Source organism: Electrona antarctica (genome assembly GCF_951216825.1).
Source record: "Electrona antarctica genome assembly, chromosome: 19".
NCBI lineage: Eukaryota > Metazoa > Chordata > Actinopteri > Myctophiformes > Myctophidae > Electrona > Electrona antarctica.
The window spans coordinates 31,584,281-31,609,280 of NC_136800.1; the positions used below are offsets into that span (position 1 = coordinate 31,584,281).

Below are 25,000 nucleotides of genomic sequence, written 5' to 3' on the forward strand. Positions count from 1 at the left end.
TGTTGAGGCGTGCGTGCATGCGTGCGTGCGTGCGTGCGTGCGTGCGTGCGTGCGTGCGTGCGTGCGTGCGTGCGTGCGTGCGTGCGTGCGTGCGTGCGTGCATGCATGCGTGTGTGTGCATGCAACCTTTACCTCAACCAGGTCAAACTATAGTCATGTCCCATTTGTACAAGAATTGTGCTGTTTGGTTCATATCACATGAACTCTGTGCATTCTGTGAGAAGCCCATTGCGTTCCCCCGTGTGAAATGTGCTCTACAAATACAGTTTGACTTGACTTTTTAAAACAAGCAAACCGTTCAACCAAAGTGGTTCCATTCCAGTTTAGTATGATAACCATTGTGTATACAGCAAGATAAGAAACACTCTTTCGCTCCCACATAGTGTGCAATGTATATTCAGTAACCACATATGTTTACTAGAGGCCCTACTACCGTGTAGCTACCAATGCTATCTAACCTCGGTCCCTACCACTGCTGTGTGTGTGTGTGTGTGTGTGTGTGTGTGTGTGTGTGTGTGTGTGTGTGTGTGTGTGTGTGTGTGTGTGTGTGTGTGTGTGTGTGTGCGCGTGCGCGTGTGCGTGTGCGCGCGTGAGTGAGTTTCAAATCTTTTATTAACCATTGCCCTGGGAAATAACATACAGAAACAGCTAGCCTAAACTATAGCTGTTATTGCGACCGAAGGTCGCAGTTAACTATGGAATCGCGCATTTCTCGTCAGTGTGTCGGGCACCATATACTGTAGGTGCCCAGGTCTCGTGACATCATGTGACATAATCAGGGATGGAGATGTGGAGACCCTGATGTCATAGTAAATGCCGTCCTCGCCCACACCCTAATCCCAGTTGGCTGGGCCATCATCCTGTTGCCTATAAATTCTCAGTTGAACTCGTGGGGACGACAGCAGTTTGCAGCAGAGACTCGGTTCCTCTTGTCCTCCACCCTTTGCCTGCCTTTGAGTTCGGTTCCCTTCTGTTTCTAGTAAGTTATGTCTTAGTTCCCTTTTGCTTTTTGTCACCTCCCAGTCAATCTTTTGTATATCAGTTTGTTCAGCTTTAAGAGTAAACCCTCAGTTTGTTATTTTTATTCCTATATTCTATTTGTACTTTTACCTAATGTAACTCAACTCCCTGCCACTGCCATCCTGTAGGGGTGTTATGCCCTTTTTGTTATTCCTTCACTTTATTGTAATTTTGTTAGTTAGGTTAGTTAGGGTTTAGTATTGTATTTTTGTTTCTTCTTGGTTATGGATTGAGTTAGGTGTAAACCTTTAGTTTTCTAGTTAGATCATTTTCTCTACAAATGTAACCAGCACCCTGAAGCCAATACTTTTTGAACTGAAAAGAACAAAGAATTGAATCAATTGTCTCTGCTGACAAGAAAAGAGAACGATAATAAAACATAAAGTTCTTTTTGAAATGTCTCCTCCATTATTATGTTATTTCCCCTTACCCTAGACAGGGGGTCGTAAGACTCGTAACATAATGATATGGCCAGTACAGAATTAATTCCTTGTTGATTTGACCCGCTCGCCCAGCAGTCTGCCATCAACGAGGCGGATGCATGCACACGACCTCGCCTTCAGGCGTCTTACTGGTTAATAGTAATATAGTAGTATGTGGTATTAGCATTAGTATTGTCTTAAAGGCAAATCTTTATGTATAGCAGCACCTATTTCAGCAATATGGCAATTCAACAACAACAAAATTTTGTGTGTGTCCAGTATGACAGGCCCGGTCTTTGGGGTCAGGTCGGCTAGGGGCGCTGTGTGTGTAGCCTATATTTTTGAGGGGCGCTAGCCCCTCCTATGCCCGGCAGCTTTGTGTGTGCGTGTACCCCATAGGCTATAGCGATTATTTGATTGGCTGAGGGCTTAAAAAGTGAAGATAAAAAGTGAGGACAGAAAAGTGAGGGCGCCAAAAGTGATTGGCCGGAATGTGATGTATGATGATATGCACGTGCGTGACCTCTACTGATCCCGCATTGGGCGCTGAGAGGCTGTGTACGGCTCCATAGCGTGTCTGAAACAGAAGCCCGATCTGAGGCTATGGCATCCAGCTGCCGCTCTCCCGCCCACCACATTGTGTCTCCTATTTATGTGTGCATCACAACCTCACTATGAGGTACTGTAAGGTCACTGTTTTCCTCTTCACGGTGTATACAGTAACAGTATATCACGCACGCACGCACGCACGCACGCACGCACGCACGCACGCACGCACGCACGCACGCACGCACGCGCGCGCGCACGTACGCACACAGTATATCATTTAGATTGAATTGAAGATTGAATTTAGATACTGTTTGTCCTCCCTCTTCTATCTATCGATCTAAATCTGTCTTCCCACAGAAATACAGCTTCTTACTGCAATCAAATATAGCCTATATACTGTAACACACAATGCTATCCGGGTAGAAAACAAAACCCAAATATATATTTAATATATCATGACGCAATCTTATGCGTCTGTCTGTCTGTCTGTCTGTCTGTCTGTCTGTCTGTCTGTCTGTCTGTCTGTCTGTCTGTCTGTCTGTCTGTCTGTCTGTCTGTCTGTCTGTCTGTCTGTCACTATACAGTGTAGAGTACTGTATGTAGAGTGCAGTGTCTATGTACGTATACATGTATGTATTAGCCTGGCATGGTCAGACAAATATCACTGAGTAGATAAAAAAAAAAGGGTAGAACCTGCATTTCCAAGGGGTGATAAACCTGCCATATATTTGCATACTGGTTCCTGATTGGTCCCTCGGTACCACTCACAACTGAGCGGTGCCAGACCAATTTCTTCGTGTTTGTGGGTGGGAAGGAAGCTGGCCAGGGGAGGATGCACAGGCGTCATTTCAGTAAGAAAAAAAAGGGAGTGGCGAAAAAGGTTACCACTTCCAAAATAGGCTGGCCCAGCCTAAAATATGGATGCCAACAAGAATACTGGTTCCTGATTTTTTTTTACAATGGCAGATTCATTTGGCTTCTAGGCTATGTATGTGTGTCTAAGTAAGACTATCAGTGTCTCAGCATGAGTCTAGCATGGAGGTAAAGTCAGCACAGCAGTCTAATGGATCACTGTCAGTGTGTCCTGTAATTAGTGAGATATGACTGTGTCATTATAGGAATACCTTCCCTCCTCAATCATTCCACAAACATTAGCTACGGCTTGTGCGTGTGCGCGCGGCCGCGCGTGCACGTGCGTGCATGCGTGCGAGCGAGCGAGCGAGCAAGAGAGAGAGTGTATAAAGTAAAGGATATGAAGAGAGGAGGGAGTGAGAGTGCAAGGGAGCAAGGTAGGATGGATGGAGGAAGGGAAAATGAGGACAATATTACTATTAATGTATCTATTAAACAGTGGTTCCAACCAATTCTGCATCAGGTCACACTTGAAGATGTGTTTGCGGCCCATGCACCCATTCGGCTGTTGTGTAAGTGATCAGAAGGCTGTCCACTGATCACGACACTTTCAGAGCATGTTTACTTTAATATTGTGTTGTGTTACAGCTTATGGACCAATGGAATAGTATCTGTTTATGAACTCTTGAATAAAATACTTCAGACTCAAAGATGACAGACCAAACTTGTAGATTTGTCTTAGTTTATTACAGAGCCGTGCAGAAGCAATCCAGGGATCATTGGCGGGAGCACAAGGTGGCCTTGTAGTCACCTAACTCCACCTTCCTTCTATAGAACATTGTTTTTCCAATCAGAAATACCGTCTCCATATTAAAGCGTACATCTCCCATGCCTTGTTTCATGTGGGTGTTGTTACAACGCTCTCTATGACACCTGTTGTCTATTAAATTATCCTGACCTACTTCTGCGCACGTACACCATACATTCTACAAGATATAATTAGCTATGCCAAATGTCAAACGATCCCTTAGACAGAACACAGAAAAGAATCAGGCCCGTTTCTTGAATCTTCATGGAGAATATTACACCACATTTTAACTTTTCTATAAACGTGAAGTTCTTATCGCTGCATGCAACACATTTTTCAATGTTTTATGGAAAACATACCATAAATCTTTTGTTTTAAATAGATTTTGTAATATTTAAAGTATATTATCATTAAAATCTTGTGTTTTGCAAGTTATTTGGGGGCCCACTTGCAATATCCTCACGGCCCACTGGTGGGCCGTGAGTGGCCCACAGGCTGGAAATCGCAGATCTAAAATAACATGATCTGCATTGTGGATAAAGACTATTATGATCGAAAACTCCATCCATTTTGTTGTTGTTGCAGCAATTGAGTTAATGGCTCAATTTTTCTTAAAATACAGTTAGATATGTGATAGCTGTGCTGTGGCAGGTGTAGTTATGGCAGTCTGGTTGGCAGTGCTTTGAACAACAAAGAAATACAGAAATAATATCAGTGGCGTGCACAGACATTTAGAGGGGCAGGTGCTCAAGTTAAAAAAGGGCACCTTGTGCAGCACGTGGAACCGGCCGGTTGCCTTAATCCATTTTGGGCGGGAACCCCTTTTGGTGTTAGCATTATGTTATGCTTTAGCTATTCAAAAATAGCAGATCTACAAGCTCGTAGCGCGTCACCGAGTGGCGCGCTATGAGCTTGTAGATCTGCTATTTTTTTTTTTTTTTTCAAAAGGGCACATTGCCAAAAGGGCAGGGGGTGCTCTAGCACCCCCTAGTGTCTATCTGTGCACGCCACTGATAATAATGACTGAATGGTCTGAACTCTTCTTCTGATTCTGTTTCCCACGCAAACATATGGTTGCACTTTGAGAGACCAAACAGTACTGCACCCACACACACACACATACTCACACACACACACATACACACACATACATTACATGTGAACAGTGATATGTAGTTGCACACACGCAAGCATGCACACACTCACTCATATCTCTCCATCTTTCTCACTCACTACCCCTCCCCCCAATAATTCACTCAACCCCCATACTCAGTTACATAACCCCAACACATAAACACAGTCACCCCTTTGCACGCACGCACGCACGCACGCACGCACGCACGCACGGCATGCACGCACAAACTTAAGAACAAGCTTACACAGACTTAAGAACAAGCATAGAAAAGCCATGCAAAAACACATGCGCACACAGTACATTTGGATTTGGCATGCATGCTCACACATGCGTAGAGTAGACATGCACGCACGCACGCACGCACGCACGCACGCACGCACGCACGCACGCACGCACGCACGCACGCACGCACGCACGCACGCACGCACGCACACACACACGCACGCACACACACACACACACACACACACACAAATGTGAACATAACCTGGGAACATGTTTGCTTTGCTTTATAAATTGCAGCATTAGCATTTAATTCAGCACTGATGTTGGTCATGGTTGGTTGTATTTCTACTGCCATGTATCTTATGATGTACAATCACAAGACTCATCAGGCAGGCATGCAGGAAATAACATTTCAGACAGACGGACGGACGGACGGACGGACGGACGGACGGACGGACGGACGGACGGACGGACGGACAGATGGACAGAAGTGAAAACAGGTTCCGGATGCTGATGAATTGACTTAATTTATTTCATTTGTTCTGGTTTTCTCCCCAGTATAGTCACTATTTTGATCACATATGATCACTTCACAAGATGCCAACAACGCGCCGTGATGCAACGCGTTGTGATCTTGTAGATCGGCTATTTTCAAATGAAACAGATTTTGATGGTAGGATATATTACCACTAGTGTAGACACCAACACGTCTCCTCCAATACACATGGAGTCATCTGCTTCTTTTCACCTTACGTGAGCAGTTTCATAGGAAGTCTTGCGTTGCCAAACAACTATTCCACAATCTCTAAATGTTAATTTTATTATATAGTCTGGAACTACACCTCCCAAAAACCAATTAACGGAAGCTGTAATCTCCGTTCGAAAATATATTTTAAAATGGATTTATCTTTACATTTAAAAAGAAATCAATTTCTGAGCTATATTTGCTTCGATGGTTTTAATTTATATTGGGATAAATGTGCATGACTGTAAAAACAAACCGGTAGTGGGGACGAGGCTTCACATCCGCTTTCTCCGTTAATCACCGGAAGCATTTGAAAATGGTGGGAGGCAACAGTCTGACCATGTGAGATCACATACAGTAGGAAGGGTTGTGACGTGTGAGCTTGTAGAGCTTTAATCAGCTACGATCATTTTGGCCAAAGACATTTTGGTGTAGATAGAAAAAAGTAGTTCAGGTACAGAGACAATTCAGTTACCAAGTGGTTTAATACCTCTTGAGCCCCGCGGGGGCAGCGGCTGTCCACCTCTGAACAGCGCTCAGCGGGTCAATGGAGACCCAATCGGTCTCCGGTTCCAACTCCGATGTTGCGGATTTTCCCCCTGGACCCCCCTGGGGTTTAAGAGGTTAAGTCTTCAACATGGAACACATTATCCAATATCCTTCCCAGTCCCACTCCCTGCCGAACACCCAGTAGGAGTCGCTATAGAGCTGCGACAGAGATCACCTTCGGGGGTATCCTTTGGGGTCTCAGGGCATGTTTTTTTTTTTCTTTTTTTTTTTTTTATTATTCTGATTAACGCTGAGTGCATCTCAATGCATGCCCATCCATCTACATGACATGTAACACATGTTATAGATGTGTGTTAGGCTGGTCCAGCCTATTTTGGAAGTAGTAACTTTTTTTTTGACACTCCCTTTTTTTCTTACTGAAATGACGCCTCTGCATCCTCCCCTGCAGCTTCCTTCCCACCCACGAACACGAGCAGTTTCGTTGGAATGCACAACCAGTTTTTTCCGTTTTTCAGTTTGTTTGTTTTGTTTGTTTTTCTTACTTTTTTCTTCTGTTAATTGTTTTGTATTGTATGTTTAGTGTGTATACTGCTGTCTTTACTCTCGAAAACGAGATACTGTAACTCGAGGGGTTATTCCTAATAAAAAAGAATTTCAACAAACCAAGCCTGATGCATCATAGGAGATTCAAACCAGGATCTTTGCAGTTTGCACCCGGACACCCCCACCTCTCTCTCTCACACACACACGCACGCACGCACGCACGCACGCACGCACGCACGCAAACACACACACACACACACACACACACACACACACACACACACACACACACACACACACACACACATAATTTATTAGTTTTTGATTAGAATTCTCACACAGTAAAATCCTCATTGTTAATTTAACAGAGCGTGTCCGTTTTACTCTGCAGCAGAGGAGTGGCTCTGATATGTGCACTGCTCAAGTTCTGTCTGTTCCTCTCTCTCGCTCTTTCAAGTTCTGTCTTTCACTCGCTCTCGGTTTAGCTCCCTTGTTCTTTGATGCTATCTATCTATTCCCTTTCTCCATGCCCCCCCTCGCTCTGTCTTGGTCGTCTTGTTCTAGCTCGCCCATCCCTCTCCAGCTCTCTCACATTCACTATCTGTCTTCTCACATCCTCGGACAAGCTTCTGTCATTCACTCCATCGTTGGTCTCTCTGTCTCTCTCTCTGTGTCTCTCTGTGTCTCTCTCTCTCTCTCCCTCTCTCTCTCTCTCTCTCCTTCACTCTCATCCATTTACTCCCCACCTTTACATCCTTCTTGCTCTCACCCTCTCTCATTTTATGTTCCTGTCTGTAAATCTGTCATTCACTCCATCGTTGGTCTCTCTGTCTCTCTCTGTGTCTCTCTGTGTGTCTCTCTCTCTCTCTCTGTGTCTCTCTCTCTCTCTGTGTGCGTGCGCATGCGTAGAAGTGCATGCGTGTGTGCATGCACGTGGACTGTTTTTCTAGTTCAGCCTATCTGGGGGCAGGGGTCAAGTGTTGCCTTCTTGATCCTACAGTGTTTTTGAAACATGAAACACCAGATACCCCCCCCCCCCCCACACACACACACACGCACACAACACACACACACACACACACACATACACACACACACACACACACACACACACACACACACACACACACACACACAGCCAATGCATTTCTAGAATTCCCCTTGTGTAGTCAATAGTCATACTGTAGGTTTTAGCATGAAGTTACATGGACAATATTTATTCATTCAGAATTTAATAATTCCAATCAGACAGAGATTCCAATAAATAAAAATAAAGTAGATGTTTACTTTATTCACAAGCTCTTGTTGATACTTTTCAATGGTTAAATGTTTATAAAACCCACACATACATGTAACCAAAGTGTCAAAATCAAATGTTTGTGACACACAATACAAGGTTTCTGCCTGACAGCAGCGATACAGTAGCCTTCCTGTTGAGCCTTGAGTCAAATTCAGCTGAACATCTGTATTGTAACATTATTGTGTCCACGGCACCATGACATACCAGTTCTCCAAAATCCTCCTCCTCCTCCTCCTCCTAACCCTTGCTCTAACATCCAAGCATTCTTCCTGCACGTAATCACTTTCCTGTGTGTTGTGAAATAAAACAACATTCAGCACTGGAGGAAAAACAACTTAGAACCACTTGAACCCTTGCGTCCCAATTCTTGGGCAAACATTTGTCTTAAACACTAGCCAATCACAACATTCAGTGGCCTAGTGTCTGTGTCCGCCCTGAGATTGGGAGGTGAGGGTTCAATTCCTTGGCCGAGTCATACCAAAGACCCAATGCCTCCCTGCTTGGCACTCGGCATTAAGGGTTGGATATTGTAAGTCCTTTGTTCATGTCCAGGGGTTGGGGTTGTTGTACTTGAATTGTACATCATGACTGGAGGATGTACTTTCACATCAAGCCGCCTCACGGCACGCTACAGAAACAGGAGATAGGCTCCTGACCTACAGTATGGACCACATGGCTCGGCAAGACATAATCACAATGTGCCGTGTTGTGAGCTTGTAGATCAGCTATTTCCGTCAAAGATATTTTGTGTAGAGTGAAACCAGTAGGGGGCCTAGTATAGAGCGCTGAGGGACTCCGGGCAAAGTGGTCAATATCTGATTGGCTTTTGTACTGTACTGTATGTCTGCACACTGGCTCTGGCCAATTTTTAACTGGAAGCTTACAATAATTTGACAAATCAAGCAAATTAAGCTTATTCTATAGTTGCACTTGATGGAAGAGAGTGTTAGCCCGGCTCCTCAGAAGTAAAAATGCAAATGAGTGATTAGAGAGCAGCCAGCCTGCAAGAACCACAGCGAGAGAATCTGGTGTTTCATTTCTGATTGGAACCAGAGAGAAGCCGAGGGAAACAGAAAACAGCTGTTGTTTGCAAATAGGAGGTAGAGATCCGTTAAGACTTTACATGAACCACGTAGAAATAATGCAGGATTATAGTTTATGGGCCTTCAAAGCTATACAAGGCGACAGTGATTATTATATTTTCCACAAACCAGTGTTTGACAAACAACAACGTATTAAAATAATCCGTTCCGTGTCACTTCACGCATGAAGCTAAATAAAAATGCTGTCAGGCGTGTGTACATTTATGGATGTAACAGGTACAGTAAAATCCTCTGTTGTTAATTCATCCATTTAGTTACTCAGAGTGTAATGGAAACCCGCTTGGTTCCATTTGTACACTCAGAATTAAAGGGTGAAATCTGTTTTTTTTTAAAGAATTAAACATTATTTTAATTGTTTCTTAAGTGTTAATATCTGTAGACCAGGGGTGCCCACACATTTATGACGTGAGATCTACTTTCAAAATGACCAGCTCAACAAGATCTACCCACTGAAAAAATAAGTGTACCATTGCTGAAAATAGTTTAAATATATAATGTACCTGGGGGGGCTTTGGAATAGGGAGAAATTATGACAGGCGGTTTCTGCTGTCAAAATATGTCCCCCCCGTATTTAACTTAAACGCCCAATGCATTCTCAATGGCAATATCACAAACTTTGGCATGCTGCTAGTCCTACATACTTACACCTAGAAACCCCATTCAAACCTATTTAGGTTCATCTTACGGTGGACATGTTTGCCTGAAAAGGAATCTTTGAAATGTTTCATAGTTTTAGAAATATAGTGCTTTCAAATTTGATACATTTATAATGGGGCTCAATGGCATGTATGGCACGTCAAAAAATCACTTTCACCTAGAAACTCCATTCATTTTATAATTCAGCTTACTGTGAAGACAAATGCTGGAACCTTTTACTTTGAAATGATTTGTAGTTTCTGAGTTATTTAACTTAAACGCCCAATGCATTCTCAATGGCAATATCACAAACGTTGGCATGCTACTAGTCCTACAAGACAGTGGTTGGAGGTGGTCCAACATTTAACAATGTTTAGTTTTCAATGTTGCAACACTTAAAATATAGAATATGAAATTGTACTGTAACTGTAATATATATCGTATCGATATCGCAATATTTTCACAATTTGCATAAAGACCAGATATGATATTTTGTCCATATCGTGCAGCCCTAGTCAGGTAGAACACCTCCTGGTTGAAGTAGTACTGCCTGAAGATCATAAGTCAGTATAGAAACGTGTTATGTTTAAGCATCTGGATTCTGCCATGCAGTCCCGGACAGGATGGGCTCTGATTGGCTAGTAGTCACTTAGATTGGCTTTTTTTAACACTATAAATGTGGTCTCTCAATAGAGACCCGGGTTTGAGAGTGAATTGAGTCCCATAAAAGAATTGCAGCTTCAAATTAACACCATTTGGATTTGACTTGTTCATTCATCTCATGCAAGAATGGACAATTCGCTCTCTCTCCCTCTTTCTCTCCCTCTCTTTCTCTTTCTCTCTCTTTCTCTCTCTCTCTCTCTCTCTCTCTCTGCTCTGCTCTGAGGCGCGCGCCTTCGTTTCCCAGCCCTCCTCGAACGTAGAGCGCGCGCGTGAGGGCGCATGGGTGTCAGTCAGCTCGTAGTAGCGGCGGTCTGTTCGTCGGCGCGCTCTCTCTCTCGTCCAAGAAAAAGAAGAAGCTGGAAATATTTGGTCTGGGAGGAGTGAGTGTGTGGAGGAGAAGACGTTCGTTCACACCGTTAGTTTTACACGGACAGCCAGAGAGCGAGGACCGAGAGAGACTGACTGACATACACATGCACACACTGAGAGATTAAAAAAGAGAACTTAAAAGAAAGACGGGATATTTTATTCAGAATCTGACAGGTTTTTTTTGACGATCTGGTTTTCACTGAACACCGGTTGACTGACGACTGAATGTGTTTGATTTCTCGTCTCACTTGGAAGTATATATCTGCCCGTATTCGTGCAATTATTTTCCTTTTACCTAAATAAAGGGCTCAAGCGCACAACTCCGTGGACACTTTCGGCGACTGGATTCTTTTTCCGTTTTCATTTGCATTTATTTAACATTTCTGCAGTTGGATTATTGCCTTTTTATTTTCATTTTCTGAGGGATGTCAAGTTGTTCTGCGAGCCGTGCGGGACTTGAACCCGCTGCTGAATGAGACGAAGGATGCTGGCGACCTGAAACAGCCCGCAGCAACATTCTCTCTACTTTTGACACGTTTTGCTGTTCCTTTCTGATCGCGTTGTTATACACACCTCTTCTAGTAACATTTCAAAAAGGATATATACCCCCCCGCGTGACCCCGTCTCTAGACTATAGCTTAGATTGTCTTCATTGTTTTTTATTTCACATTATATCTGGGCTGAAACACCAAAAGGATGCGTGGATTGCTATTGTTCCTTTACGCCCAAGTCACCCTTGTCGCTTCGTTGACTCAAACCGGTAGGTTGTTGTGCTTGTTTTGTAATATGTTTAATGTTATAATAACATTATACTTGAATGCATCGTTTTGTGCCATCATTGGACTATATCGCCTGGTTCGCCTCTCACCTGTTAATCCCTCCCTGCATGGTTTTGGGGTTTTAGCGCACATCGCTGTCAGTGTCAGCGCTGGACTGGACGTATAGCCTATACATCAGATCAGTGCATATAGCCTAATATGTGCACTGTGTGCACAGAACAAATGTTATGTATTCTTTATGCAGAGAGGTTGTTATTTGTGCGACACAGACGATTTAAACTGATCATGTTTAGTCTTGCGTGCGTGCAGTGTGTCATTGTATCAGTGTTCAGCAGTCGCAAGCATTGTGCTATTTTACGCACAGCATCAGTCAATGAAGGTATAACCAATGTTACACATTCAAATCCTCGGTGTTTATTTATCTCACAGTTACAAATGGACACCTTAACACTGGTTATTTTTACGGTGTAACTGTCAGCCTAATAGGCTACTGTATCTTATTTTGAGCTATAGGCAAAATGGACATTAAATTAGACGTCACGAATAGCCAATAGGTTACACACGCGCGTGCCGTGCACACAATAACAATTTACATCCCAAAAGAGTGGGCTTGGCCCCATTCAATTAGGCTAATCAGTTAGACAATCGTGTAGGCTAATCAATCAATCAATCAACAGCATCTGGTTATACTTAGCGACGTTCCATTCCATCGGCCGCTCGTCTTGTCTCTTGGGTTAATTGATTCCTGACTATCACTCTACCAAATTGACCAGTTGCTTTTATTGTGGCATTGTATATCTTATATGTAATGTGCTGCTGTCTGTCTATTGCAGATAAATGCGGAGATCACATAGAAATTGACAGCGCGGACTATCTGACGTCGCCCGGCTACCCGGGCGCGTATCCACCGTCCCAGCAATGTGTGTGGGTGATCACCGCCCCGGAGCCCGGCCAGAAGATCCTCATCAACTTCAACCCGCATTTTGACCTGGAAGACCGCGACTGCAAGTGAGTGCGCGTGGATGTTCTTCGGTGTGTGTGTGTGTGTGTGTGTGTGTGTGTGTGCGTGTGTGTGTGTGTGTGTGTGTGTGTGTGTGCGTGCGGTTAACCTCTCGCTTTCTCTCTGCCTCTCTCGACTGTTTTGCCTCTGAGTCTGTTTCCACCTTTCCCAAACTCTCTCTCTCTCTCTCTCTCTCTCTCTCTCTCTCTCTGTTTCTCATCTCCCATTCCCTCACTCTGAGTCTTTTCTCCACAGCATCCCTACATCTCTCTCTCTCTTCCCCTTGCTCCCTCTGTCGCACCCACGCCCCCCATTTATCCCTCTCTTTCTCCCTCTCTTCCAATTCTCCACCTCTCTCTCTCTCTCTCTCTCTCTCTGCTCAACCCTGCCTGGATACAGTGTGAAACTCTGCCACCTATTGGTCATGGAGTACAATCAGTTATGTTGTATGTTGAAGTCCAGGCCAGATTATGAAATATGGCCACATTGGCAATTACTGTGAAGCAAATTGGATGTGATGTGTTTTTGGAATTTGTTGGTTGGACATATTGGATGGATGTATCATGTTTGGGGGAATTGGCTCATTGTAGTATCATGGTTATACAGTACTGTGCTGGCTATAAGATTTTAGATTAATTTGTGAAACAAAGATGCTCCCTCTGATGTGTGTGCACTTACAAACAGGTACTGTTTGTTTGTAAACTGTGGTGTTCACTATGCATTTGTCGGCTATTGAAAAGCGACTGCATATAATCATGTTTTGGGGTCTTATTATGACCATGTACAAGTGTGTGAGGACTGAGGAGTCCAGCAAGAATACACAATACAATTACACAAAAATGTACAATGCAATGCTCAACAAGTATATGGCTTCATATGGAGGACGTTGTTGTACATAAGCCTACAGTACTGTAACAAGCATCAAGCATGTTTCACACACACACGCGCGCGCACGCACGCACGCACGCACGCACACGCACAAGCAAAACATCTTCCCCATCTCCAGTTTCAGACTCAAATGCTTGCAGACACACTGACACAGAAGCCTGTGTGTCCACCAGGCTCCTCATCCATAAATAAGACTGTTTTGGTTTTATGATGGGCCCTCTTGTGTTTTTTTAAAGGAGCCATAAACGAAGCCCCCGTGTAAATCACCACGGTGCTGTCTAGCTCCATCTCACAGATGGGGTCCCTGAATACTATTGGATCATGTTTCATCACCAAGGGGCCAATAAAATGTCAACGGACCCCGGCTACTCCAACATGATAGTGGATATCACATGAGCTCCTCCGGCACTTACGGACCTTGTGTTCCAAGAAGATGCATTATTTTGGAACTTGCCAAGTTATAGGCCTGCCTGGTTCCCTCCCTGTAGCTGACGGTATATCGTTGTTGTCGGGCAGAAACCTCCATAGTCCATATTCAAACTTTTTGTGTTTTTTTTGTAAATGTAACACCCTACTTGATCATACTACAGCGTCACACAAAAGCATCAAAAGTAGCAGATTCCGCGGCGCGTTTCGAGCGTGTATAGATCTGCAACTTTTTCTACTTTCGAATTGGAATCCTGAAAAGTAACAGTTTTGGACATATGCGGTTTTCCAGCCGACAGAGACAATGATGTGCATGATGATGAGGGTGCTGACCTGAGGTTTTCATCAGGGTATAGCCTCCACTGAGTAACCATGGGGACTGTCTGGAGGGGCTGTTGATGAGTTGGTGTTGGCTAGTCCGCCTCACTCTCGCATCGTTGATGAATGCACTTCGGTCGGCGATGAGATCAAACCTGTGACGTTGCGGTTACGTTCTGGGCTGTACCGTGGGGCCACGCTAACATGCTATTTGGCTGCCTTTTCTTTTTATTTAAATTCCGATTTATTATTTTGTGCGTGAATGTATATTGGATGATGGTAGGGTGCAGTCCAAGCTTTCCTTTGGCAGAGTTCCTATGTTGTTTTTGGGCTTGAGTCAAACCTTCACAGTATGCCAAATGATGGGGGCCTGAAGCCTTTGGCTAGACCACACTCTCACTTAAAGTTTCCCTCTGAGAAATGTAAGACTTGTCTTTAAATTGATTTATTTTTTCTTGCTCGGTTTTTATGCTGTTTAAAAACATATAGATTACATTTTATCATAACTTAAATGGTATGAGTGTGATTTCATACCCCCCCCCCCCCCCCCCCCCCATTGTGGGAGTGGATGTTTATTTTCTTCATGAAATTCATTAATGAGCATTTCAAAAACTCAAGTGATTCTAACCTCAGTAACATAACTAACCTTAACTCTAAACAACAATTTACCAGGTATCCAGTTGTACTTGTGATCAGCCGTGACATCGGTAGTGACCTTCGATGTTGTTTTCTTTTCTGCCAGCAATTACTTTGTCATTGTAGGTAGCATTTATGTTTCAAAAGTTAAACATCTCATTATGTAACCATACTGCTCGGTTGATCCTCACAGTCATTACTCCATGGCATCAAAACCCACCATGCCCGGTTCAAATGTCTTCTAATCAAAATGTATCATTGGAATTTCCCCCCTCTCTTATCAGATGACATGTCAAGGAAGGGCCCAGAGCCGTCCACCCCCCTACCCACCCACCCATAATTCAATTACAGCTCTGAAATGGAACACACATGTCCTTCTGCTATGAAACATGTCTGCAATTATATAGCCAAACAAAGCAGGGCCACTAAATGTCCGACTGCACTTCCGAAATCTGTTTGGGAGGCAAAATATCTTCCGTCCCAGGCCCACGCCCATACAGCCATGACCCACGAGTATGTAATTATGTTCCGTAAAATGTAGTTTCTTTAATTAATGCATGTTTTGGAGCAAGGGAACCTCTCGACGCAAGTGATATATGGAGGCGTGGAAAGTCATTTGTTTCAAATGGCGATGTCAACCACTTGGTACAAGTGGCACCTACTATGTGTGATTTACTGCATAAATGATGGTGCTTCTTAAATTACTGTATTTATTTCAATCCATTTGGAAAAATGGCATTAAGATAGTATAAATCATATGGTAATATAACACTGTTACAGGATCATGTTGAACTTCAGTGCATAGGTTCTGAGTGCATACACTCAGAAACCTGTGGTAAAGCACATTTTCTAATATATTTTTTTCTTTTCTGAGGGGTCTTGAGAAACTTGTAGAGCAGGGTCAGAGTGAATGGCGATAATTTGGGTCATGACCACTTCCTTTGATAAGCCATAACTGAGAAAAATTTATGTTCTGTGAACAGGGGTTGATTTAGAAGACATCAATGGGTCTTTTGTACGAGAGGCTCTGGGATCCATTGGCCATGCCTCCGTGGCCAATCTGGGGCGGCACCAGAACGATCCCGTCTCATGTCCATTTCTGAAATAGCGCGGCGGACAAAAACAGATCCCTGTGGAACGCTGTTAAATGGAGCAGAGTCTTGGTTAGAGGTGGTGGCCATGTAGGGGTAATTTGAGCGTCTTTTTATGATTTCCTTGAAACTCCCCCCTACTTTATATATATATATATATATATATATATATATATAAAATAATCTCTCTCACTCACACACACACACACACACACACACACACACACGCACACGCTCACACACACGCACACCCTGACTCCCACAGACTACCACATAAAATAGATGAAGACAGATTACATCCAGGGTGCTGATGTTTCAGGAAATGGTATAACCAAACCATGAGATGCAGGGAGGGAGCGGTAGACCGAGGGAGATGAGGGAGAGATATGGGTCAGATGAAGGAGGGCTGGACAGACGGAGAGGAGGGACGGATAGAAGGAGTCAGAGCATAGGGAGGGATAGGCAGAAGGAGGGAGGGAGGGATGTATTGAGAGTGAGGGTGGAGAGAGGGTAGGAGGGACAGAAGATGTGTCTGAGGGAGAGGACAGAGAGATGGAAGGAGGTATAAGAAAGGAAAGGAAATAAGAAAGAATGGTAAAGGTAGGGAAGAAATCATAAGAGATGGGAGTGTGGCTGGCAGAGAGTAAAGAGTAGGAAGTAGAGAGACACTGAATGAGAGAGAGGGAAATGCGGGGAGGTAAATGGAGAGAGAGAGAGAGAGAGAGAGAGAGAGAGAGAGAGAGAGAGAGAGAGAGAGAGAGAGAGAGAGAGAGAGAGAGAGAGAGAGAGAGAAAGAAAGAACCTGCCCCCTCAATGTGGTCACAAGCAGACAGTTTCCTTATTACTCAAATATTTCCTGCAGGAAAACCAGTCACTGCAGGAGCTGTTATTCACTGCCTGGGGAATTAACAGTATGAATGAAGGCACGCACGCACGCACGCACGCGCGCACGCACGCACGCACGCACGCACGCACGCACGCACGCACGCACGCACACACACACACACACACACACACACACACACACACACATGCGTGTTTTTATTACTATACTTGTGTGGATAGCAATATTTTAGGAGGGTGATTTTATGAATGGAATTAAAAATGATGGCCAAACTCTAAAGCCAAGAAATTGCGAGAATAGCCGATCCACAAGCTCACAACAAGTTTTTGGTGGGCGACACCGGCATGCCACTAAGAATGAATCAGACACAAGAAGCACAAACAGCACTTAGATGGCATCTGTGGGAAGGAAAGGAATTTTCTACGATGTTGTTTACCAAATTTGTGTTGGTGGGAGGGGGAGGCTAACTATTTTGAGAAGTAATACTGACTTATCGAGGCAACCACTAGCTGGGATCAAAAGCATAATTTACATGGAACATATAGTTTTGTTCTCTAGGATGTGTATCATTTAGGAATTATTTCATGGCCGAGAGACGCATATTTGATACTTGATGCTTGACTGAGGCATATAACTTTGGCTTTTCTCTTACTCTAAATGAAGCGCTCCTAATGCATTTGATTCCTTTTTACAGTGCTGTGTAACATATCCATTCCAAAACCACACAACTTGCTGGTCATCGGTTTTCTGCTGAGTCATTTTTCCTTGTGTTTATTTGGGAGCTGGACGAAGATAAAAAAGTGCCAAGTCTCAAATATTCCATGGCGTCTCAGCCCTTCCTGAGCCCTTTCATGTGGTTTCAGTTTCAGCAGTTGTTGTGTTTGCCGACGTTCAAGTTTTCAGGTTTCAGTTTAAGAAATGCACTAGTGCGTTGTGCCACTTGTAGCACGGTTGTGTGTTGGCTCCTCAGAGGTAGCACAAAATAATTGAATAGCTTATTTAGTGTACCCATTGTTACCATTACAGAAACATTACAAAAGCTCACCCACATTATCACAAAACTGTATACCTGTTGTTACCGTTGTTACAAAAGCGTACCCATTGTTACCGTTGGTTTGGTTGCCATGGTTTGGACGGCATTGCATCACTCAGGTACATTTCCCAGGGAGCCCTGCAGTGGAGTTTATCAGGGGAGGTCAGGCAGCTTGGCATTGCCTCCTGCTGAGATGGATTTGCTCTGATGAAGGATGTTGTGTAAAATTACTCACTAGCACTTGATCGAGTTTCATGGTTGAAATTTCAGTTTGTCCGGAAGTGTCTTTCCAATTCCTTTTATTTTTTTACCGTCACTGTGTTGTTGTTGCCGATGTGATGAGACGAATACATACTTAAAATACCGACAGCCCTTTTTATCCAGTTTCATGTTTGGTGCACATACTTATATGCCTGAGATTTCAGTTCCTTCTTTCTTTTTCTAGTGTTTGTCAAAGTGCATGTCTTTCCAAGTTCCCTTTATTCACCCCCACTGTATTGGTGCTGCTGATGTGACAAATATCCATTTCCCATTTCACATGACAAAAAATAATATTCATTATACAGTGTTTTGTCGTCTGTTCCAAAGCAAATTGTACTGCTGTCGCGTCTCATTAGTTGTGGTTGAGAAGTAGTAGTAGCCTAGTAGCCTACTAAACAGATAACACACAGAGGGGGTTGCACCATCTCACACTAAGTTCAAACTTAGCCTAGCCTACAGTAGCTTAAATGGATTTTATGTCAAGAAGTGTGATGCTCAGGTCATTCCTGTGTTCATTCACACTGCACCACTCCCCTGATATGATTCTTTGGGGTTCACATTGAGGCCCATATAGACTCCAGATCCAGCCCTGGTGTGATGGGGTAGAAAGGCTGAGAAGAAAGGAAGAAAAGGGTAAGATATGGAGGAAGAGGAATGTGAGTAAGTCAGGAGAAAGGTATCATAGAGATGAGTGAGAGAAGAGATTGAACAGGAAAGAGATGTACGAGAGGAGGATCGAATTAGACAGAGGAAGATGTGAGGAAGGGATTCAAAGAGAGAGCGATGTATGCGGCGCTAGAGAAGGAGACAGAGAAACAGATGGAGGGATGTAAATAGCCTACAGCTAGATGGCTGGGTCAGTCAGCGTGTCACCCCTAGCTGTGACCTCTGTCATCTCTCCTCCTCTTCCTCCCTCAGGCACTTCTATGGCTTCTTATTTTTCTGTCTGTGTACGTCTTCCATCCTGCCATCATCACCTCCCATTCTGTTACTTTCACTCCTTTCTTCTCTCTCTCGCTCGCTCCTCTTCTATGCCTCCTCTCTGAGACGCTGGTGACCTCATCACTCATCACTTTCTATGTTTGTTTTTGTTTTGTTTTTGTTGCACCCCCCCCCCCCCCCCCCCCCCTCTCTCTCAGCATCCCCCAGTGTCTGAATAATTAATTTAACTTTGAGGATTCCATTTCATTTCATTTCATTGCATTTATTCATTTATTTAGCAGGGACAAAACAGACTAATTAACCTCACTAGTCTGTAATATTAAACGTGACGGTTTCATTCCAAAGGAGAATTCACATCTGCTGTTCCTGGTTGATATTAAAAGATTACAAATGTTAAACATTTATAAACAATAGAAGAAATGTCTTCTTTCAGCACCTAATATAACCTTAGAGAGCACATGTAAACAGGCCATAGATCACATAAAACAGTCACATGTATGTGACTGTTTTTATACATGTACGTACTGTAGCAGTTCATTTAAACTTTGTTAACCCATAACCCCTGATCTAATGTATACACAGCATTCTAGGATGCAAGTAGACTGTGCAGGCTTTTGAAGCCGCACTGCAGGGAGGGTGGATGTGTTTCCCGGCCACATTACTGGCACTCTGGCATGGACTGTTGGAAATGGACAAGGAAGTATGGCCATTGTCTAAAAAGCTTGACTCTCACCAGATGATTCCCGTCTCCGGCAGCAAATATTTGGCTAATTGAGACAGAGGATGTACTTGGAATCCAGCTTTTTATTTCAGTGTATACCGACATTGTTTGGTTGTTCTCATAAACAATGGCTTATAGCCCTTGGCTATGACGCGGCATGTTGGTGGTTTATGCAAGACAAGCCTGTGTGTGAGCAGCATGGATAGACGTGTACAAAAACAAAGGAACGAATAATGCACACACACACGGCCATATAAAAGCACTAATACAGTACATACTACATACACAATGCATGCACATGTTGCTGCTGTCGGGCAGACACTTGTATCTCCATATTTCCTTTTTTTGTTTTTCTTTTTTTTTCTTTTTTATTAATACCATACTTCTTCATACAAGTGGCTCACACAAAAGTAGGACAAATAGCCGATGCTCACGATGCTTGTACATTATATTTTGGAACTTTAGGGAATTTAGGATCTTCTCACCCTCAGTGTATTCTTCATATCCATATGAGTGAAACCACCGGGATTGTTTGTTTATTTTTGGAACACAGTTCTTATTTGACGCAATATAAAACAAAAGTCTATGGGAATTTAGAATCGGGGGGAAAAAACCATGACCCAGGTAGGATGTGTAAATTACGTCAGACTTCGATGCTCTATGTCTGCGGTTTTTATACCCATGAAAGGTAGACTGACAGGAGATGGGGGGGGGGGGGGGGGTCATGTGGCAAAGGCCATCGGGATCGGGAGTCGAACCTGCAGCACGCCGTCAGGCTGGCTCAGCAGCCTAGGTGCACGGACGGTTGAGCTAACCGTCCGGGGAAAGGTCATTTATTAACAAGAGCTTGTGACTAAATAATAATTACATTGAACATACAAGGTTTACACCCGACAGCGGCAGTATACTTACATGCCTCTCTCTCTCTCTGTCTCTCTCTCTCTCTCTCTCTCTCTCTCTCTCTCTCTCTCACACACACACACACACGCGCGCACACCCCCCCCCCCCCCCCCCCCCCACACACACACACACACACGCACACATACGCACAGCGGCACACGCACACGCACACGCACACACACAATAAAATACTGCAGATAACATAAGTAAATCAGAAGTTTAGAGCATTCCCTACTCATTAGTAAGCACACTCATACTCGCACACATGTGCGACCAAATGAAAACACATGTCAGATTAGACTTTAATGAGCAGATTAACGAGGAGACAGTTTTAAGGGTACGTGCACATGCGTGCACACACATACACATACACGGCTGCAATCCCGTGCTTTAGTGGATGCACTCATTGACAAGATCCAGATGTCTTCAAAGCTAACGGTCCCAAAGCAACAGAGCCTCACGTGTATATTGTCACTGCCAACGGTGTGACTTTAAGGAGATGTACAGGACAGAACATTACATCTACATTTATGTCACTGTCAACGGTGTGACTTTAAGGAGATGTACAGGACAGAACATTACATCTACATTTATGTCACTGCCAACGGTGTGACTTTAAGGAGATGTACAGGACAGAACATTACATCTACATTTTATATTGTCACTGTCAACGGTGTGACTTTAAGGAGATGTACAGGACAGAACATTACATCTACATTTATGTCACTGCCAACGGTGTGACTTTAAGGAGATGTACAGGACAGAACATTACATCTACATTTTATATTGTCACTGCCAACGGTGTGACTTTAAGGAGATGTACAGGACAGAACATTACATCTACATTTTATATTGTCACTGTCAACGGTGTGACTTTAAGGAGATGTACAGGACAGAACATTACATCTACATTTATGTCACTGCCAACGGTGTGACTTTAAGGAGATGTACAGGACAGAACATTACATCTACATTTTATATTGTCACTGCCAACGGTGTGACTTTAAGGAGATGTACAGGACAGAACATTACATCTACATTTTATATTGTCACTGTCAACGGTGTGACTTTAAGGAGATGTACAGGACAGAACATTACATCTACATTTATGTCACTGCCAACGGTGTGACTTTAAGGAGATGTACAGGACAGAACATTACATCTACATTTATGTCACTGTCAACGGTGTGACTTTAAGGAGATGTACAGGACAGAACATTACATCTACATTTATGTCACTGTCAACGGTGTGACTTTAAGGAGATGCACAGGACAGAACCTTACATCTACATTTATGTCACTGTCAACGGTGTGACTTAAAGGAGATGTACAGGACAGGACATCTACATTTTATATTGTCACTGTCAACGGTGTGACTTTAAGGAGATGTACAGGACAGAACATTACATCTACATTTATGTCACTGCCAACGGTGTGACTTTAAGGAGATGTACAGGACAGAACATTACATCTATTGTCACTGCCAACGGTGTGACTTTAAGGAGATGTACAGGACAGAACATTACATCTACATTTATGTCACTGCTAACGGTGTGACTTTAAGGAGATGTACAGGACAGGACATTACATCTATTGTCACTGCCAACGGTGTGACTTTAAGGAGATGTACAGGACAGAACATTACATCTATTGTCACTGCCAACGGTGTGACTTTAAGGAGATGTACAGGACAGAACATTACATCTACATTTATGTCACTGCCAACGGTGTGACTTTAAGGAGATGTACAGGACAGAACATTACATCTATTGTCACTGCCAACGGTGTGACTTTAAGGAGATGTACAGGACAGAACATTACATCTACATTTATGTCACTGCTAACGGTGTGACTTTAAGGAGATGTACAGGACAGGACATTACATCTATTGTCACTGCCAACGGTGTGACTTTAAGGAGATGTACAGGACAGAACATTACATCTACATTTTATATTGTCACTGCCAACGGTGTGACTTTAAGGAGATGTACAGGACAGAACATTACATCTACATTTATGTCACTGCCAACGGTGTGACTTTAAGGAGATGTACAGGACAGAACATTACATCTACATTTATGTCACTGCTAACGGTGTGACTTTAAGGAGATGTACAGGACAGAACAATACATCTACATTTTCAGCTCAATGCGAACAAACATAAAAGCCTGGGCATCAAGTTTACATCTACATAGACTTTACGAAACGTTTATGAGAGATAGTTCATGTTATCCAGGTAGAAATATCACAAAAATATTTCCACTCAAATATATTATATTTGAGTTGCAGTATGGAAGATGTTTTTACGTGGGTGGATAGATTTGTGTGATAGATAGATAGATAGATAGTAGATAGATAGATAGATAGATAGATAGATAGATAGATAGGTTCATTCATAAGATAACCCTGCAATGAACTTTACAGACACTAAAATATCATGAAGGCACAATACTGTGAAGGGATGGGGATGGTCCGTGTCAAAGGTGAAAGGTCAGGTCCTGCTGTGAGTTGACCTCTTCGGAATGGGTCGAGTCGCCCAGAAGGCTGTATCAGTTCAATATGGGGAAGAAGAGGAACCACTGAACCCAGATACTGCTATACACACCGCTTCTCAGGGGCAGGAGTAACACAGCAGGAATAGGATATTTAACGTGAATTAGCTTATATATCGTGTCTATCGGGTGGAAACCTCTCTCTCTCTCTCTCTCTCTCTCTCTCTCTCTCTCTCTCTCTCTCTCTCTGTGTGACATATTGTCGGTCTATCTGGGTGGACAATACTTTCTGTTGTGCCAAGACTAGAGGGATGTTTAGTGTCTGTCTGGACAGTATTGCCTCCAGGCTCTCTCTCTCTCTCTCTCTCTCTCTCTCTCTCTCTCTCTCTCTCTCTCTCTCTCATCTCCCATTCCCTCACTCCGAGTCTTTTCTCCACAGCACCCTCCCCTACATCTCTCTCTCTCTTCCCCTTGCTCCCTCTGTCGTACCCACGCCCCCCATTTATCCCTCTCTCTCTCTCTCTCTCTCTCTCTCACTCACTCACTCACTCTCTCTCTCTCTCTCTCTCTCTCTCTCTCTCTCTCTCTCACTCACTCACTCACTCACTCACTCACTCACTCACTCACTCACTCACTCACTCACTCACAAACACACAAACACACACACACACACACACACACACACACACACACACACACACACACACACACACACACACACACACACACACACACATACACACACACACACACACATGCACATACATATGCAAAAGTTATCAATTGTGCTAGTTAGATCGTGCTATAGGTGCTATTATTATAAGTCTCTGAATTACTCATGGGTGTACCGGCGTTTTAGGGCATTTAGGGTTTTCATTCCTCTGTGTCCAGAATAACATATTGGCACTTTGGCTACCAGTGTGTGACCACTTTATTACCACTACAAAGACTTTACTGTGCGTTGCATTCCTGCGTGTTTTTAGAGCATAACATAAATTAGACCAATCAGTGTCTTCTCCCTGCAGTCCCTAGAAGAGAAGGTGCACTTGCTGGGTGCATTGCTATAGTTAAATGATGGATTGGAGGAGACACACGCAATTTTCTGATAAGGGAAAGCGAAAGTGTGCGATCATCTAGCAGTATTAATAATGTCACGTGATACACATCCGCGGTATCTTGACATATCAAGTTAATCACTGGCTCATTCTCAGTTATGTTCTTCTTTATTGAAACCACCAATTAAAGCATTGGTCTGGGCTGGGACCCCCAGGGGTCCTTGGGGAGGGTTCCAGGGGGTCCGCAGCAAGAGTAGTTAATAAAGCATCACAATCATATTAAGAACTTTATCCATTTAATAGAATATCTACAAGCTAACAGCACGCCACTTTGTGACCCGGTGCAAGCTTGTATATCTGCTATTCCTGAGGGGAAAATATCAAAAATGTTTGGAACATGTTGGCACGGTCTTTTCAGCTGGGTTGGGGATACATATCAATTTGGGGGTTCTTGGCACGGAAACATTTGAGAACTATTGAATTAAAGCATGACAAAGATGCTGCCGTGGTCTGTGCGTCCCATGTCATCCTTGTGCCCCTTGAGTATGTACGAGCCTGCTTCCCGGTGGTCATCACAGGGGTCATCCCAGGGGTCATCCCAGGGGTCATATGTGTTATAGGGACCTCAGTCACAATGGAACCATACACACACTGAGGCCCAGCATGGACTCTGGACATCTGAGGTGGACAGACTGTCTTGTGGGGTGAAGGTTGTGTCTGGGTGTATACATTTG

The 25,000-nt window shown here is 43.6% G+C and overlaps 1 protein-coding gene across 2 annotated transcripts in view; it reads left to right on the plus strand.

The window, feature by feature from the left end:
• LOC306943326 (neuropilin-1a-like) overlaps window positions 1–25,000 on the plus strand; it is a 160,892-nt gene that overhangs the window by 78,680 nt on the left and 57,212 nt on the right. Inside the window, exons 1-2 of one of the 2 annotated variants that reach the window (XM_079529582.1) lie at window positions 10,946–11,640; window positions 12,493–12,667. In XM_079529582.1, coding sequence (XP_079385708.1) covers window positions 11,577–11,640; window positions 12,493–12,667 — 239 coding nt within the window. In that variant the 5' untranslated portion in view covers window positions 10,946–11,576. Of the gene's footprint in view, window positions 1–10,945; window positions 11,641–12,492; window positions 12,668–25,000 lie in introns of those variants that run through there. The other variant, XM_079529583.1, reaches the window with a different exon arrangement.